At 50.6% G+C, this 16,017-nt stretch overlaps 1 protein-coding gene across 1 annotated transcript in view; it reads left to right on the top strand.

Moving 5' to 3' along the window:
- LOC125333373 (gamma-aminobutyric acid receptor subunit alpha-3-like) overlaps window positions 1-16,017 on the top strand; it is a 95,299-nt gene that overhangs the window by 52,620 nt on the left and 26,662 nt on the right. The window contains exons 5-6 of the mRNA XM_048319237.1: window positions 8,978-9,045; window positions 12,297-12,517. Coding sequence (XP_048175194.1) covers window positions 8,978-9,045; window positions 12,297-12,517 — 289 coding nt within the window. The remainder of the gene's footprint in view (window positions 1-8,977; window positions 9,046-12,296; window positions 12,518-16,017) is intronic.

The raw sequence follows: 16,017 nt of genomic DNA, 5'->3' as shown, positions 1-16,017 counted from the left end.
ATAACTTGCACCACATCCTGAGTCTTAACCCCTGGATGTGTGTCTTAACGTGGTGATAAGAACACGTGCACGTGGATAAATGGGGGGGAAGCTAAGCTAAACTACGTTCTGTGGAGCCTTGTGGTAGGTTTTTAGCCAGGGCTTCTAGTGGTCTAAGGCTTATCACACCCATCTTCCTGCCTTTTGTCTTCTATAAGCTTTAGAGCCCGCTGGCTGATCTGAACAGAGCCTGACAGAAAAGGTAGGTAACTCTGAGATCTGGAGTCCCTGCAAGATTTGTGGAATTATGAAGCCGAGTGGAAAAAGACCCAAAGCAGAGAGAGGTAACTAGGTGGGATCAACTGGTGTTAGGCATCAGAAAAACAGGGAGGAAAAGCTGATCTGCAGGAAGCAGGGTTTGTAGGCTCCACTGCTGGTGAAGCAGCATCTCTCCTCGGCTTCTCTGCTGGATAAAGCTGTAACCTGCACCCCACAACAGGTGGGTTGTGACAAGGGTGAGAAAATGCCTTTCACCAGCGTGGGAGGGTGCGAAATCCCTACAGCACCTTCTGCAGCAACACCTGGACTTACCCAGCGTGCCAGGTGAGCCTGGAGTCCCCTTATCCAGTGTGTGTCGAGACAAAGGGGCAGTGCAGCGAGGTCAGACCAGAAAACTGGGCTGCTTTGTGCTGTTACTCCCACAGAAGTGCTGGGGAGGGAGCGCAGTTACTCACCCAAAAGGGACCAGCAGATGCCCCCTGTGCCTCTCAGCACTGTGCTGAGGAACAAGGTGTGTCTGACTCCTCTGCTTTAAGCAAGAGTTGTGCCTTGATCCAAACTCAGTTGGTTATGGAGTTGTGTAGGTGTAGAGAGAGCTCAGACCTGGGTCAGAGCCACGAGCACATGTACAGCACATTTGCAGGCTCTTGAGGGATTTCTCTTCCAAAAACTGAGCTGATCTTCCCCACGCAACCTGATGCCTTGACGTGACTACCTAAAAACAGAGGCTAGATGAGAATAAGAGACTAAAAGCAGGTATTTGTTTGAAGGGCCTTCAAAGGTACACCCTGAGCAGTCAAAAGGCTACACCCAAGATGGACCCTGGGTCATGGGTTCTTCACACTTTTATAAGTTTGGTTCATTTGCATATCAGGATCAATTCTCCAATTACAACTTCAGTTAATGATGTAATTACCCCAAGTTTTCTCCTCCTCTCAAGGCTTTAGTTTACACATTTTGGGGCCTGGAACAATCAAGGTGTCCTTGAAGAGCAAACCTAGAGAGGTTTGTTATGTCTGACCAGCATGAGAGAGCAGCAGCTGACAGGCCACACGAAACTCAGTTACACACCAGGCAGTGCAGGGTTTGAAAAATATAAAAGGTAAAACCTAAGGCATCAAACTCAAGGAGTTTTCCACATCCATCTATGCCTGACAGCGTGCCATAAATCCCAGACAAGCCACACTCAAGTGGTAACTGGGTCACTTCATGGTCCTGCAGCTCATTCCCGCAGAGGACATTGGTTGCAGCCATGTGAGAACTCTGCATCTGCAGCATGGGGTGGGAGACAGGGAATAAATCTATTCCCTGCCTCAGCTCTCTGTGGCCCTGCTAAGAAAGGGAGGCAGGGCAGGCTGTCTCTCTGAGGGTTTGACAGGCATCATCTCACTTCATCTGTGCCGAAGAATTGAGCACATGTAATTGCAGACCATGCTGATCTCTCTCATCACGTGTGAGTGGCTTCGTTGCTGGCTGTCTCTCGAGACAGCCCCTGAAATTCTTTTGAACTCCTCGTTCTCCCTGAAATATCCAGGTTGAGGGGAGAAAGGAGAGAAGCACAGCTGGAAGTGACACCACATGTGTAGCTGTGTTTACAGATCGGATGATTTCTCTCTAGTCTGGCTGGAGGACATGCAATTGTAGACACTGATGTGCCATCACACCAGAGAGAAGGTAGTAATTAATCACCATGGCTCACAGAGCAGCAACTTGGGAACTGGCTGTACAGCAAATGCTGGCAGTGCCAGGGGATTGGAGCAGCAGCAGTGGGTGAAAAAAAGCCACAGCACCCCAGGATTGGGGAAACAGGCTCGATGCTTTCCTGGCGAGCAGCAGATAGCCTTGTTCCCCATCTGGATGTGATGCCTTTTTGATCATAACCCTGCAGAAGTCACTGGGAGCGTAACTGAGGGCGTCAGAGCTGTTACACAGACCCAGTTATTCTGGAATCAAGCAAGTAGCCAGGCAAAACTGTGTGAGAAAAATCGTCGGTGACACGGCAGAGCTAGATAAGGATCCAACCCAAAGGTCTTGTTGGCAATCCCCTGCAGGCTCTTACTCACCCCTGCTTTTGCTGAGATAAGACATTTGTTTCAGACGTTTCTATTGTTTCTTTCCTTACTATGTGGTTTATTCTGCAGAGTACAGATTTCCCAGTGCTCTGTCCTTGGCTGACCCCACTTTGCAGCAGATGAGCATCCTGTCATCTTTAACCACACTGTCCCAGGCCACCAGCCTTCATCCATGGACCCTGCTCATCCTCACCTCTGTGCTCCCTAGAGAGAGGCAGGTGCCATCAGAGGTGGTGAGGTCTGGGTGGGCTGAACTACCTGTGGGATTACCTGCAGGGCCAGCGGGGTCTCAGCTGTGTCGTGGTGTTTCTGCCCAAGTGAGTTTTCCTGGAGACGTGGGGGTGTTTTAGGCAGTTCAGGGAATTAGAGCTGATGCTGCTGTTACCTCTGTCTGGCCTCTGAAGGGCTGGGCCAGCTGCCAGCCCCCCTGGTGGCACTCCTGGCCCTGCTGGCTGCCATTTGGCCCTGACAGGACCGAGACATCCTGTGTAGGTTCTTGCCACTTCTTCTCAGAAGAAGAACACGTACACACTGCTGTCCACTTTTGGGAAAGGTGCCCGGGCTGAGCTGCCAGACAGGGGTGAATGTCTGTGATAGGAGACTTGGCTTTCGCTTATGAGCAAGTAATTTCATACTCAAGGTTGCTGGGCTGCTGCAACAGCCAAGCAATGTCTGAAAAGATGTATTTTTACTTTGGGACTGGGAGTTTGAAGAGGCTGATCATGACCTCTGTCTGTGTTGTCTGAGATCCCCCAGTCATACCCAGCTGAGGAGAGAGAAGGGCTTGTGCTGAGACCTGCCTGCATCTCTGCACTCCAGCTCTGCTCTCCCTTTCCCTGAGGCTGGAGGGAATGCCAGTAGGTTCTCATTGTTTTTGCCACCTCTGTTCCCCAGCCTTTCCCTCCTGACCCCAGCACAGCCTCTGCTCCCAGGATGCCTGGTGTGGAAGCACTCCAGGTGCAGTAGGGATGTTTGTGGTCGTGACATTAGCAATAGCTCACGCTGCTTTGTGGCCTTTTGTGTGGCAGGAGCTCTGTCAATGTCCTTGGAGTCAGCTTTATCCCCTGGCTGGGCTGGACAAGCCTAGGAGGCATCAACAGCACTGCAGTGATGTTCACAGAAATGTTTCATTCTCTGCTGCTATTTCTGAGCTCCCTCAGGAAAAAAAAAAAAAATTGCAAGAAAAGCAACTCTTAATGTGTGTGGGGGAGTCTTACTGCCCCCACAGCAGGAGAGCAGCAGTGAGGGCCACATCAGGGCTTTCTGGTGTGTGCTTGGTGATGTGATGTCTCCATTTCTGCAGCTTTAGGTTGTGGGCAGAGGTCACCCTCTCCTCCTGGGCAGCTACCCCTCTGCTTGTGCTTCCCTGTCCTCTGCCAGCACTGGCCTGGCAGTCCCAAGTGCCGAGCCACAGCGAGGGTGCCACGTGCCACACCACCCAGAGGTGTGCCACACCACCCAGAGGTGTCCCTCCCTTCTTCAGTGCTTCTCTCCCTGCAAGGAGACACCATTCAGCTCCTGCTTTCCAAAACAAGGCAGCACCACAGGTTAAAAGGCCACCTGAAAAACCACGGGTAGGGACTGGGAAAGGCAGCCCATGGACTGAAGTTGTCCTGAGGAGGGAGAGGAGGCACCCGAGGGTGGAGTTTCTGGCTGGGGCTGGAGAGTGACACCTCTGAAGGCAAGGGCTGCCCAGGGCTGTGGTGCAGCTCAGCTCCAGTGGGCTCGTGGAGCTTGTAGCAAAGGTCATGGAAACCTCTTTTGTTCCAGAGGCTAAAAGTGGAAGGAAAATTAAATCCCCCCAGTGGGAGGCTGAGAAGGCGAAGAACGAAACACACAAAGAGCTTCTGTGTGCAGCTGCAAAAATTACCTGCTACTGCCTGTTAATTACTATGGCAAGGAGCTGGGGGAAGGTATGAGGTGGAAGTCAGTAGTACAAGCTGACTTCTTGTGTTTCCTTTCCCAGGGATGCCGAGTTAGCTGGAAAGCACCGCCCTGGTGTCCGGTGTGGTTGCTTTGGGTTGTGTGATGTGATGTGGGAGAGAGCAACGCTGCATCCCCTCTCTTCACAGTGACACTGCTGTCAGCACAGGCCGGTGGGAATCCTTCCCGAAGGATTCTGTGTGTTTGAGGGGACACTGAATAAGGGGACCTCAGAAGCTCTTGAGCTGAGGGTAAATGCGGTTGTCTAGGAGGGAGTTAAGGGGCACTGTCAGCTTGTTCCTGCCCTTCTTAGGTCGTGACCACACCTGGAGGTGGGATATTGGAGGCCAGAGCAGAAACATCTCCCTCCAGGAGCTGATTGGAGTGGATTGAGGGTTTGCACCTCTGAGTGCAGAAAAACCTGAACCCTTCTGTTCTCAGCCACACCACCCCGCACAGAAACACCAGCACAGATGGATTTGTCACCTCCGAGCTCCCTTCAGTCCTCGCACAGCCCTGGCGCTGCCTGGAGGAGGTTCCCATCCCCTGGCTCATCCCGTTCATCCGCGCCGGGGCCGTGCAGCCTCCCTGACGTCAGCGCAGCATCCAGGAATCCCCTGCACGGAGCCGCAGCGCCTTCGCCCCTGTTTTTCGCAGCACACATCGCTCGGGAGCCCCCAGCGCCCGGCTGCAGGCACATCATTCCGGCTGGCTGGCGGCACAGCCTCCGGGAACCCCCGCCCGCCGAACGTGCGCTCAGCGCAGCCCCAAACCTCCGCAGCTGGCACACGGCGGCCGAGCCGGGGCATCGCGGGGTGATTCCTCAATAAACAGCTCTCGATGGGTGCAGGGCGAGGTTTAAGGCGAGCCTGCTCGGCCCCCGGTGCCCCCCGCCCAGGATCCCCGTAGAGGCGGCTCTGCAGCCGGGGAGGGAGGGGCAGCGAGGCGGCGTAATTTGTATTCCAGCTCTGCCGCTGCTCCCGGTGCTTCCAAGAAGAGAGTAAAAATAGCACTCTGTCATTTTGTAAATAATAGCTATCTCCTCCCGGGCCTGGGGAGTCACGAGCGCTTACGGGGGGGATTGCAGGAGAAACGGGGGGTGTCTGCCTTGGGCCAGGGCATGGAAGATGGGCAGGACTCGGATGGGGGTGCAGGGCAAATGGAAAGCCCAAAGCACCTCAGCAGCAGCAGCTGCTGATTTACACCTTCTGCACAGCCGGGGAAGTGACAGACCCTGCTGGTGTGGGGCTGGATCTGTCCCTCTCCTCAAGGCTGGGAGCGGGGCTTGTGGCGTACACAAGCAGCCAGATCTGGTAGCAGATTCCTGGAGGAGAGGGGTAGCTCTTAAAAAGCAGGCAGGTGTAGGAAGTGCCATGGTAACACTGTGGGAAGGGTTGTTTTGTTTGCCATTTGCATTGCAGATCTGCCCAGCTGTGGGGGATTTCTACAGGTGGGAGCAAGGCAGCGTAGCCTGGCAGGCAGAGAACGGGCTCTGTAGCCCGTGGGACCTGCAGCACCTTGTTCTGCTCACACACCTGCTCCACATTGTTTCTAGAACCATGGTTGTGCTGAAGCTGGGGAATAAGCTGAGCCTATAAAAGGGCAAAACCCCCAGACAAGGGAATTGGCCTCAAACAAATGACTTGGGAACATGGCAGGACACTTGGATTTCTAAATTCAGTTAAAATACTGAACCTGAAAATCCCTTGCTCTTCCAGTTTCATGTTGGCTCTGGGGTCTCTTTTGCTTTCCTGGTGCAGCAGCTCTGCAGGGTGGCTGGAAGGGGCTTGTGCAGCCCACCAAGGGCTGTGTTGTGCCATTCCTTAGGGCAGCCAGAGCTGGGCTCTGATCCTTGCTCTGCTCCAGCTTCCTACCTGAACCCAGTCCTTGCATTTTTGTTTCCCTGGTAATAAACAGGTCTGGCAGCATCCACCTGCCACCCCAGCAGGCTTGAAGGCTCAACCTGTGCTTGTAAAAAAATTGAATTACAGGGAAGGATGCTGCTAGGAAATGAAAAATGCCATTTTGTGTTCTGCAGCAGTTCTAGGAAAAGTGCCTACCCCCCTATACAGTCCTTAATTATTAAATCTTTGGGGAGAACTGGGCAAGACAGCCAAGCTGCAGTGCGAGCACAGCTGTGGATTGAGCAGAAAATAAGAATTTCCCTGCCATGTCTCTCAGCAGAGGCAGGAGATGCTCTTCTCTCAGCTTTCTCTTGCTGAAAAAGCAGATGCAGTTTCTTCTCGTTCAGGCTCAGGGTGGATAGGTGTGAGGGTGAGGAGGGGAGGCTGCCAGGGTGGCTCCTGATTCCTCTGCAGGAGGAGGTCTCACAGGCACAGAGCTGGGAGCAGTGCAGATGCTCTTGGGCTGTGGGAGCACAAAGGAAGCGAATCTCTGAGGCTGGAGCTTGCTCTGTTCTGCGGTGTTTCACTTATCTCTGGATTTCCCAGCCCTGCTGAAATCCCTGCTTGCGTAGCAATGATTTAATTTCAGAAATCCCTCCGGACCCCAGCCAAATCCTGCCCTGAGGAGCACATATTAACAGGGAGAGTTCAGTCTGGCTTTTGTCATGAGAGGTGCAGGAAGCTCATTTTTCTCTGTGCTGAGGGACATCAGGGAGCCAGCGATGAAGCCCCAGCTTGTCCCTTCACTGGGTGCTGCATGGTCTGGCCAAGGGGTAAATCTGCCGTCTGGAAATGGGGGATTCTCTTCAGACCTGGGTTGTAATTAGTTATTAATATTAATAAGTTATTATTAGGTTCTTGAAGTTTCCTAATGCCATTATCTGTGATTGGGTTTACCAGTAGATTGAAGGGTCGGGAAGGGGTCTCTGGAGCTCTGTGACAGCCAGGTTACAGCATGATGAGGACATAAAGGCTCATTTAAGGATTGCAGGATCACATCAAAAGGTGTCCAAAACTAATTCTGCCTTTTTGTCTTCTCCTGACTTCCTGAATCCCTTCCCCTGTGCTTGGACCCAGAAGAGCACACTGTAAGTGCTTTCATGGACCCTTGTCCCTCTGGTGCAGGCGACAGCTCATCCTGCACCTCCCAGGGACTGTCTTCCCCAGCCGTGGGTGGCCACAGCTTCTGATCTGCTGTCCATGGCTGCAACTGAATGCCAGGGAGGCAGGAGGGGAGGGGACGGAGAGTTCTGTGTTTTCTCCAAGACATAAAGAGCTTTCTCTCGCCGCATGGGGTAGTGGGAAGAGCCTCGCATCACTGAATGTTCTCTGCTGTGTGCCTCATCTGGGGACTTGTTTGGAGGGGGACTGAGAATACCCAGAGTGTTTCAGCCTTACAGAAGGGGCTCGTTTTGTTTAGACTTCTGGGTGTTTCATAAAGTGTATCGCGTACGTATTTCTGTTTAACCTTCTTTTTATTGCATCAAGACGAGATCAAGGGTTAGTTATATAGCACAATAACACCAGCCACGGGCTGCATCCAAAGCTTCTCAGCCATAATAACTAAAGACATGTATACGTATATTTTAGCCATTAAGGAGAAAACCATGCCAGAATGCATTATCTTATTTTGGGATGTAAAACTTTGAAGCACAAACCTAAGCTTCAGAGTACTGCAAAATAACTCTCAGGGGACAGAAGGATTTCCATAACTAAATTAAACAATGGGCCGTCCAGGCTACTTGCAAGGCTGCTGCAGTGGCCGAAATTGGGTACTGTGCATAAAACATGAACTCTGCTTCGCAGCTTTAAATTGGTTCTTTCATTAGGAGAGCAGCTCTGAGCCAGCTAATGCCACACAACAGCGTGATCTATCCCTAAAGTGGGGAGGATTTATGGGAACTGAGTGCTGAACTCAAGGCAGCTCATCCATCATGTTTTGAGCACAACCCAGTGGGCAGAGCATAGGACTGTAAATCTGGGAAATCGCCGTGCCTCGATTTCCCTGCAAAGTGGGGTGGCAGCAGAGGTGTCAATTAGGAAACATGCCAAAATCCAAGGGAGCCAAGAAGGAGAGCTTGTGTGCTGTTCAGCACGTGCTGGTGGCTGTGTTCTGCACAGCACTCCAGGTTATCTGAAGGCACGTGGTTAAAATTGCCCCTGGTTTTAGCACCCGGGCAGGGAGTGGGGCTCTGTGGCTTTGCAGGGGCAGCGAAGCTGCTGCTCAGCATCCGTGAGGGAATCTCAGCCCAGGATGCAGGGGCAGCACGTGATGTGGGCGAGCAGCAGCTTTGTGAGAGCGAGGCACTTAGGAGAACAGCAAGCACGGTGGCAGTAAAAGGCAATCAGAATATTGATTCTTTTTACATACAGATAAGCCTGGAGCTGTAACGAACCCAGGGTTTCCTAAAACGGCTGGAACATTGCTAGGCTGTTTATCTGGCTGGGAGACACAAAGGGATTTCAGATTAAAAAGGAGTTTCAAAGCATCAGGGCTTACCTCTCTACTGAAAATGTGTGGATCTGTACGAGGGTAGGGATCCTACGGCCACACTGATTCTGTAAATATGCATTGTCTGGCCGTGTGGGACAGATTTGTCCTCAGTGTAAGTGTGGGAAGCAGCAGAACTGCAGTGGAGATGAATGTGCCCAATTACGAGTGATAAAATCAGCCGTTGTTTGGGGCACAGAGCACGGTGCTGAGGGTTCAGCAGAGCAGGAATAAACACCATATAACAAACCTCAAACCCTTCCCTGCACAAGGAAATTCAGCTCTCTAATTGCTTTTTTTTCCCCTTTTTTTTTTCTTTTTTGTCCCAGACAGTGTAACCGAAGTCAAGACAGACATTTACGTGACGAGTTTCGGCCCTGTCTCGGACACAGACATGGTAGGTGCCCCTGGCTGGTCACCCCATGGGGAGGGATGGCTTCTCCTCACCTGCTGTGGATGTGTCCCACCCTCATCCCAGGACAAATGCGGGATTTTCCTAAGTGACAAGAGCTGGTGGTATCTCAGTGCCAGGGGTTGTTTCTCAGGTGTGCTTGCGCTTTTGGAAATCAGTTGATAACTGGAGGAAGGCAGATGCTCCCTGGGAAGAGGGGACGATGCCAGAATCAGGTCTGGTTTGGTGGCAGTGAGAATGATTCACCATCAAACCATCCTCAGTGCCTGAACCGGAAGGGAGGCAAAAGAGAAAACAGAAAAAGCATGAACTGATTGCACTATTTTGACATGTTCAGGGAAAATTATTAATGAAAAGGCCTGCGGTCTGAATTTAGGCTTGTATTCCCACAACAGTTTGTCTTCTAATTAAAACAGGACTGTGGAGCATAATTAATAGTGAGGTTTCTCGACAGCATTTCTTGCAGCTCGTATTCCACACGCACCCAGAGAAGGGTTGGCTCTGGGTGGTTGCTCAGGAGTTCCAGGATGCCACGTGAGGACAGTTGTGCATTCAGGCCTGACACCCTTCTGCGTGTCCAGCCCTTGAGGTGGCCTGGTGCTGGCATAGCCCGGGCCTGTGGTGGGCAGTGCCATGGAGGGAGCCCCTTTTTGGGGAGGGAGCAGGCTGGAGCAGTGTCCTGTGGCTCTCCCAGCCCCTCCAGAGGTGCAAGGGTTTAAATTGCTGGGCTGGCATGGCCTGAACATCTCTCCAGCTGTCCCACTGCAATCCTGTGCTGGCAAGCAGAGGAGCTGGGGGAGAATAAAATCTCCGTGTTTCATGGAGGTGCTCGCTCCATCACTCAAGCCTGCGTTGCTTTAGGAAGACCACTCCCTCCAGGGTAGGAAGTTAAGTTGGTGTCAGTGTAATCAAGATTATGAACCTCATCTGAGTTCTCCCTCTCTCTCTCCCTGCTTTCCTACCACAGCAGAGACCCATAATATATTCAGCAATCGTAGCCCTTGGGGAGTATCTGATAATTACTTCCAAGGTGGAGCATATTTGATTAAGGGAGTGTGTATAATGAACTGTGAAGAAAAAAAATATGAGGTATTGAAAAGAGGAAAGTATTCTCTGCAATGTGATTTGACAAAATGAATTTAAAATTAGGAAGACAGTTAAGGAATAATAAATTATTTCCCCTCCGCGTGCTTTCGTTCCATGTATTTTACAAATGCATAGCGAATGCGTTTTAGCTCTGCTGCTAAAAGTGAGCCAGAGAAACCTCATCTCCTGGGGAAGCTGGGGAGGGCCTGCTCTGGGGCTTCCTTTCATCTCGGGAGAGGGGAAGTCCCTCCTTCCCCGCCGGCATCTGCCTGGTGCTGTGCTCCCACCCCTCCCACAGCCGTTACTCAGTGCCTGGGAAGCGGCTCCGGCGCATCCCGAGCCTGTAATTATGGTGATGGAGGAGAGGCAGGTGAAGCTGCCGTGGGCAGCAGGGGAGAGCAGCTGCTTAGGAAGGGTGGAGGAGGAGGAGGATGTGGAGACCTTTTCACCGAGGTGCTCCAAGGGACTCCTGATCTCTCTTTTAGCTGGGAAAGCAGAGCCTGATTGGACCTGACGCACGCCCCGATCTTCGGTACTGAGCTCTTGCAACTTTGCCTCAGTCCCAGGGAAATTATACAAAGGCAAACAAAAATCGAAGGGGATTTTTTTTGTTTCGTGGATGGACTCTGAGGATGGAGTCAGACTTGATGTTTTCAGTCACTTCTGTAGGCAGAGAAGAGCATAGCATGGAACTAAGTGTGCTCCTTGGAAGGGGTGAGTTGGGAATGATGCTTTTATGGAAAGAAGCATAGAAAAGAGGGGAAGACTCTGAACATGATTTCTCTTTCCTTCAGGAAGGATTCCTAAGCATTAAAGAAGAAAAGCAGGGCCTTGGAAGTCGTTAAAAATGTTTTCCTTCTTTGTCTGGCACTTTTTAAATAGGAACAGGGAATGAGAGAGAGTTCTTCTCCTGATAAGGACTCTCCCCAAACCTCCCGGGACTGCACACAGGCTCCTTTCTTTGGGTTTACCCCGAGAAATAACAAATTAAAGACCACTTCCATGAAGGGGCAAAACACCTTGTACAGGGCAGAGCCCACAGGAATGTGGAATCTCCTCTTTCTTTGCCCCAGCCAAGCTCCAGAAGGTTCATATTTGAGCAGGGGTGTCTCCATGGCCAGGGAGCAGGGATGGATTTATTTCTTGAGATGCTTCCATTCTGCTGCCATCTGCTGCAAAACCTGTAGGAATCTCTCTGTCCTGTAGGAAAGTGATGCACAGCAGTTTTTAAGCACTGCTGAGAGGTGCTGCAGGAAAGAAATCACTCACAATGATAAGTTTAGTTGGTCGTGCAGCCTCCAGGAACCCATAAATAAAGACTACGAGTCTGCAGCAGCAGGGGGAGGAAGAACAGTTGGGACAGACAGGTTTTCCAAAGACCCCATCTCACCCTAAAAGTGGTTTCTGAATCTGCATTCGCTGAGAGAGGAGCTGGCCTTGGCTGCAGGGGTTCAAAGAGGTGACTTCTACCTGCCCCAGCTGGAATTTGGCCTAGGAAATGGGTCCCTGCACCTGCAGAGAGAAGAAAAAAGAACAAAAAAATAAAAGAAGAAGAAGAAAAGGGAAATAAAACAAGGAAAAGAAGACAAAAGAAAGTCACAGGATCTTGTAATGCAAGTCTGTGAAGTCCTCGATTCAATGATTTTCTAAAGGTGGCCTGGGGAACAAAATAACATTAAGACAATGTCATGCAAGTTAATTTCTTTTTTTTTTTTTTGTGAGCAGGGATATAATTACCAGCATCCTGGCCAGATTCCATCTCCAGGATCTTTATTTTTGCCTTCTAAAATACCTGTGCAGCTGCACATAATGGCCTTCCTCCTCTGAAACACCTGGATAGAGGTGCTGGTGCTGCAGGGCTACCCCAGCTCTGGCCACTGTAGGCTGTGCTGCAGCTTCTCTGCAGCGCTCAGAACCACTGACACGCACATTTTGACATCACGGGTAAGTCATTATCCAAAACGTGGGGAATCCCATCTATCCTGCACTGCTGTTAATCCCTGCTTCCTCTTGAACCACACTTCACATCACCTCAGGTGTGCCAAAACCCAGTTTGCCCGATGACCGAAGACGCCACCTCTCGAATCACCTCGTTTGCAATGAAGAGCTGAGTAAAACACGACTTATTTTTCTCCCCTCTCTCCCCAAAGGAGTACACCATTGACGTCTTTTTCCGGCAATCCTGGCGAGATGAAAGGCTGAAGTTTGATGGTCCCATGAAGATCCTTCCCCTGAACAACCTGCTGGCCAGTAAGATCTGGACTCCTGACACCTTCTTCCACAACGGGAAGAAATCTGTCGCCCACAACATGACAACACCCAACAAGCTGCTGCGCCTGGTGGACAATGGCACCCTCCTGTACACCATGAGGTGAGTCTGTGTCTCCTTCCAGGGAATTCCAGGTCCCTCTGCACATACAGGCACCTCAGGGTGCATCACAGCAGGGTTTGTGCAGGCTTCCACTAACTCTGTTAGCAAACTTGAGTCCTACCCTGCTGCTTTCCCTGCTCTCCTTGTTTCCTCCCTATGTACCATCCCTGATCCTCAGCTTGGCACATTTTTACAGGTGGATTTTTCCTCATCATCCACATTGATTTTTTGCCTTTATGTGCCGAGTTAGAAGTGTTGGGATCTATAGTTTGTGAGGTTAATGTGCCACCTGGCTTAATTTTCTTCCTGACCTGTGATGGGATATGAATAAGGTATCCAGTGTTGGTATGGGAACATCAGGATGGGAGAATTTGTTATTCTCCAGCAGCTTGAGAACAGATCTAAATTTGTTCAGCATGTTAGAGCAGAGCCATTTCACACATCTAATGAGACCAAGCTTGCTTGTGACAACAATGGGGTTGTTTTTTCCCACTTTGTGGAATAAAAAAACCCAAATCTATGTGATCAATGCACATCATTAGGGAAGAAAACCCAACAAACAGCTAATTAAAAACTGTGATTTGGAGAAGCCAGGGCTGCAGGAGCCATAGGTTATAAATGAAACAGCAAGCTGCTGATAAATGCACGAGAAAGGTATTGAGTTGGTTTTGGCAAGGTGTAAATCTTTGTTTTAAAAAATTATATTCTCTGTCTCCATCTCCAAGCCAGTCCTAACTAATAACAGGCTTCATTGTGGATTCTGTGTGCTGAGATGCTGCACTTTCACCTCTGGTTTTGAGGACCAGGCAGAATTTCATCTTTTCATAGTTAAACTGGCTGTGAATCTACATGGTGTCAGCAAGTTTTACAGCCTACATTGATAAACAATGCCTTGCTTTCGTGCAGCAGTTCTCAAATATGAGCTAATCCTGCCACTGCCCTGGGGGTTTAGGTCTCCACACATCAGTGATCTCACATTAAGGCAGATGGGGTAAATGAAGGGAAAAGCCCAACTTGACTCAAGGGCTCCGTTCTGCTCCCAGCTCTCTGACCTGCAAGTAGACAACTCACACTCCCCCCGTTTGTATCACTGTCTGACTGTAAAGTATTACAGGAGCTGCTGGCATAAGACAGCAAAAAAAAAAATACTGAATTTCAGGGCTTTTATATCATTTCACTACTTTATTCAGCAAACAGCCATTAGCTTCAGCAAGTTTTGTGTGACTAAGAAAGTATTGGATTTATTTTTCCATTCAGGGCTGGGCAGGTGCCAGGATGGCAGCAGCATCATGGGACTCTTGGGAATGAGCTTCTAGAAGAAAAGATAGCCTTGGGATTTTTTAAAATAAATTCAAACCATCCTTCAGTTTAGCTGTCTGCTGAAGAATTGGGGAGTGAAGGACCTCCTCTTATATGTGTTCCTGCCCCCCTTAAATACGTCCCTAAGGCTTTGTAAGAGGTGAGGAGCCCACTCAGAGGCTGAGGGCTGGATATGACACTTCGGTCATGTGTTGAATTGCACAGAACCAGGAGCTCTTGTGCACAGAGATATTTTCTTTACCCAGTGTGTGAAGCCCATGTGGTTAGAGCTGAGCAGATGACCACAGCATGCTGGGACAGAGCAGGACTCCTCTGGGATTGCAGTTAGACACATCCAGGATGGGATGTCTGTCCTGGGGCATCTGATGATTCCCTTTCTTCCTCTTGGTGCTGCTCAGGACCACCAGGGTATCAGAAAGGAAGATGCAAGGGCACAGACTGCAGGGCCAGGACCATTTCTCAGGCTCAGACACCAAATCCTACCTGGCTTTGCCACTGAGGCACTCCCACCTCAATTCCCCTGTCAAATGATGATGAGGGTATCACCCTCCCTTGTTAACAGCTGTGAAACCTCCTCCCAGGAAAGGGCTGGAGGGAGTCTCTTGTTTTCTGTCCAAGTGATGCATTTGCTGTCCTCCCCCATGCCCAGGGACGTGCATGTGTGTCCTTCTTAAAGGAAGAAGTAGAACCTTGAAGCCAAACTCACACAGCTGACATCCAGCAAAGTACAAATACCAAAGGGGTACGCTCTGCCCTGCTGGTTGGGGGGAGAGTTTGGACTTCCACCAGATTTCCAGTGGCCTGGCAGCACTGCCCAGTTGCAGGCTCAGTTTGACTCCTGAGAACCTCCTGCTCCTTTCCCTTGTCCCAGCCAATATCCTTGAGGGATCAGCTCTGCTGATGTGCAATTAGAGGCAGGTCTCTTGCTCTTTATCCTGCTGGGAAAGCCAACTTCTCTTAGTCGAGGCTTACAGTTATAGATGAACTTGCTCTGGTGGAACAGCAAGCCTGACACATGCATCCAGCAAAATTACGCCTGTGTGACAATATTTATAGCTCCTGGAGAGAGCCTCTTTATCACTGACCTGAGCTCCCAGGCACTGCACAGCAGCTGTAGCCGAGCATCCAGAGATTTCCTTGAGTCACAGCGCATGCTCCTCATGGATCTGTGCAATGTCACAGTGCACACCCCTGACCACTGACAGGCCTTGGCACCTGGGCCACAGAACAACCTTTGTGACCGGAACACTGAACTGCATTTCTCTATTGCCCAGGATTGCTGATCCCTCTGCATCTTCCCTGCTCCTCTGGCTGCCTCAGACGGCACGGGGGGTACAGTTTTATTATGTAGCCCTGCCTCTGCAGTCTCTTTTTGTGGAGCTCCTACACGATCCAAGTTGTTCACAAAAGCCCAGCTATGGTCTCTAAGCTCTGGTGTCAGACCTGAGTGCAACAACCTGGGAACTGTGCACGGATTTACATAAGGAAGAGACAAAAGCTCAGCTGCTGCAGCCATCTCTGGCTGTACTCTGGCTCGAATTGTGTGGGGCACAATGTTCTGGTTCTTCCCAGCCTTGAAACATATAAAAATAGTGAAAGTTTAATGCTGTCCTGATGGGATTCAACTTTGTGAATCAAGGCTTTGAAAAGCTCTTCTGCTCTTAAACAGGGCCTGTCAGAATGGCGTGTTGAGGCTTTGGGGTTATTGTCACAGTGGTTCCCAGACAATGTGTGCTCAAGTTATGCACTTGGAGGACGTTTTCTTTCCCTGTCCAGCTGACACATTCACTGCATGCCCAAAGACTCTGCCTTGAGAGCCTGTGCTGCTGAAGACAACGTGGAAGGAGGGTCTGTGCACCCTCAGGTGAGCCAGAGGCAGAGCAGGAGGGAAAGCTGAGCCCAGGACACACGCAGACCTACAGGCGCTGTGGAATCCCAGAACAGGTCCTCTACCGACAGCGTTTGAGCTTCCCACGCTGTCTTTTGAAATCACAGAGCTTTGCAGATGTCTCTCCCCCAGCAAAGGCTTTGGGGTCTCTTTACTGGCTGGGGGTTTTTTAGCCCCCAGGCAACTTGTGATTGCTCCAGGCTTTGCAGCACCCTCCCACACGATGGAGGTGCAGCCTTTCTGCAGGAGCAGCAGCTGGGACATCACAGCCCAGCTCTCCTGGGCTGCTTGT

This window comes from Corvus hawaiiensis, chromosome 14, assembly GCF_020740725.1.
Source record: "Corvus hawaiiensis isolate bCorHaw1 chromosome 14, bCorHaw1.pri.cur, whole genome shotgun sequence".
Classification (NCBI taxonomy): domain Eukaryota; kingdom Metazoa; phylum Chordata; class Aves; order Passeriformes; family Corvidae; genus Corvus; species Corvus hawaiiensis.
Note: the sequence above shows the minus strand (reverse complement) of the source record. Positions and strands in the feature narration are given on the sequence as shown.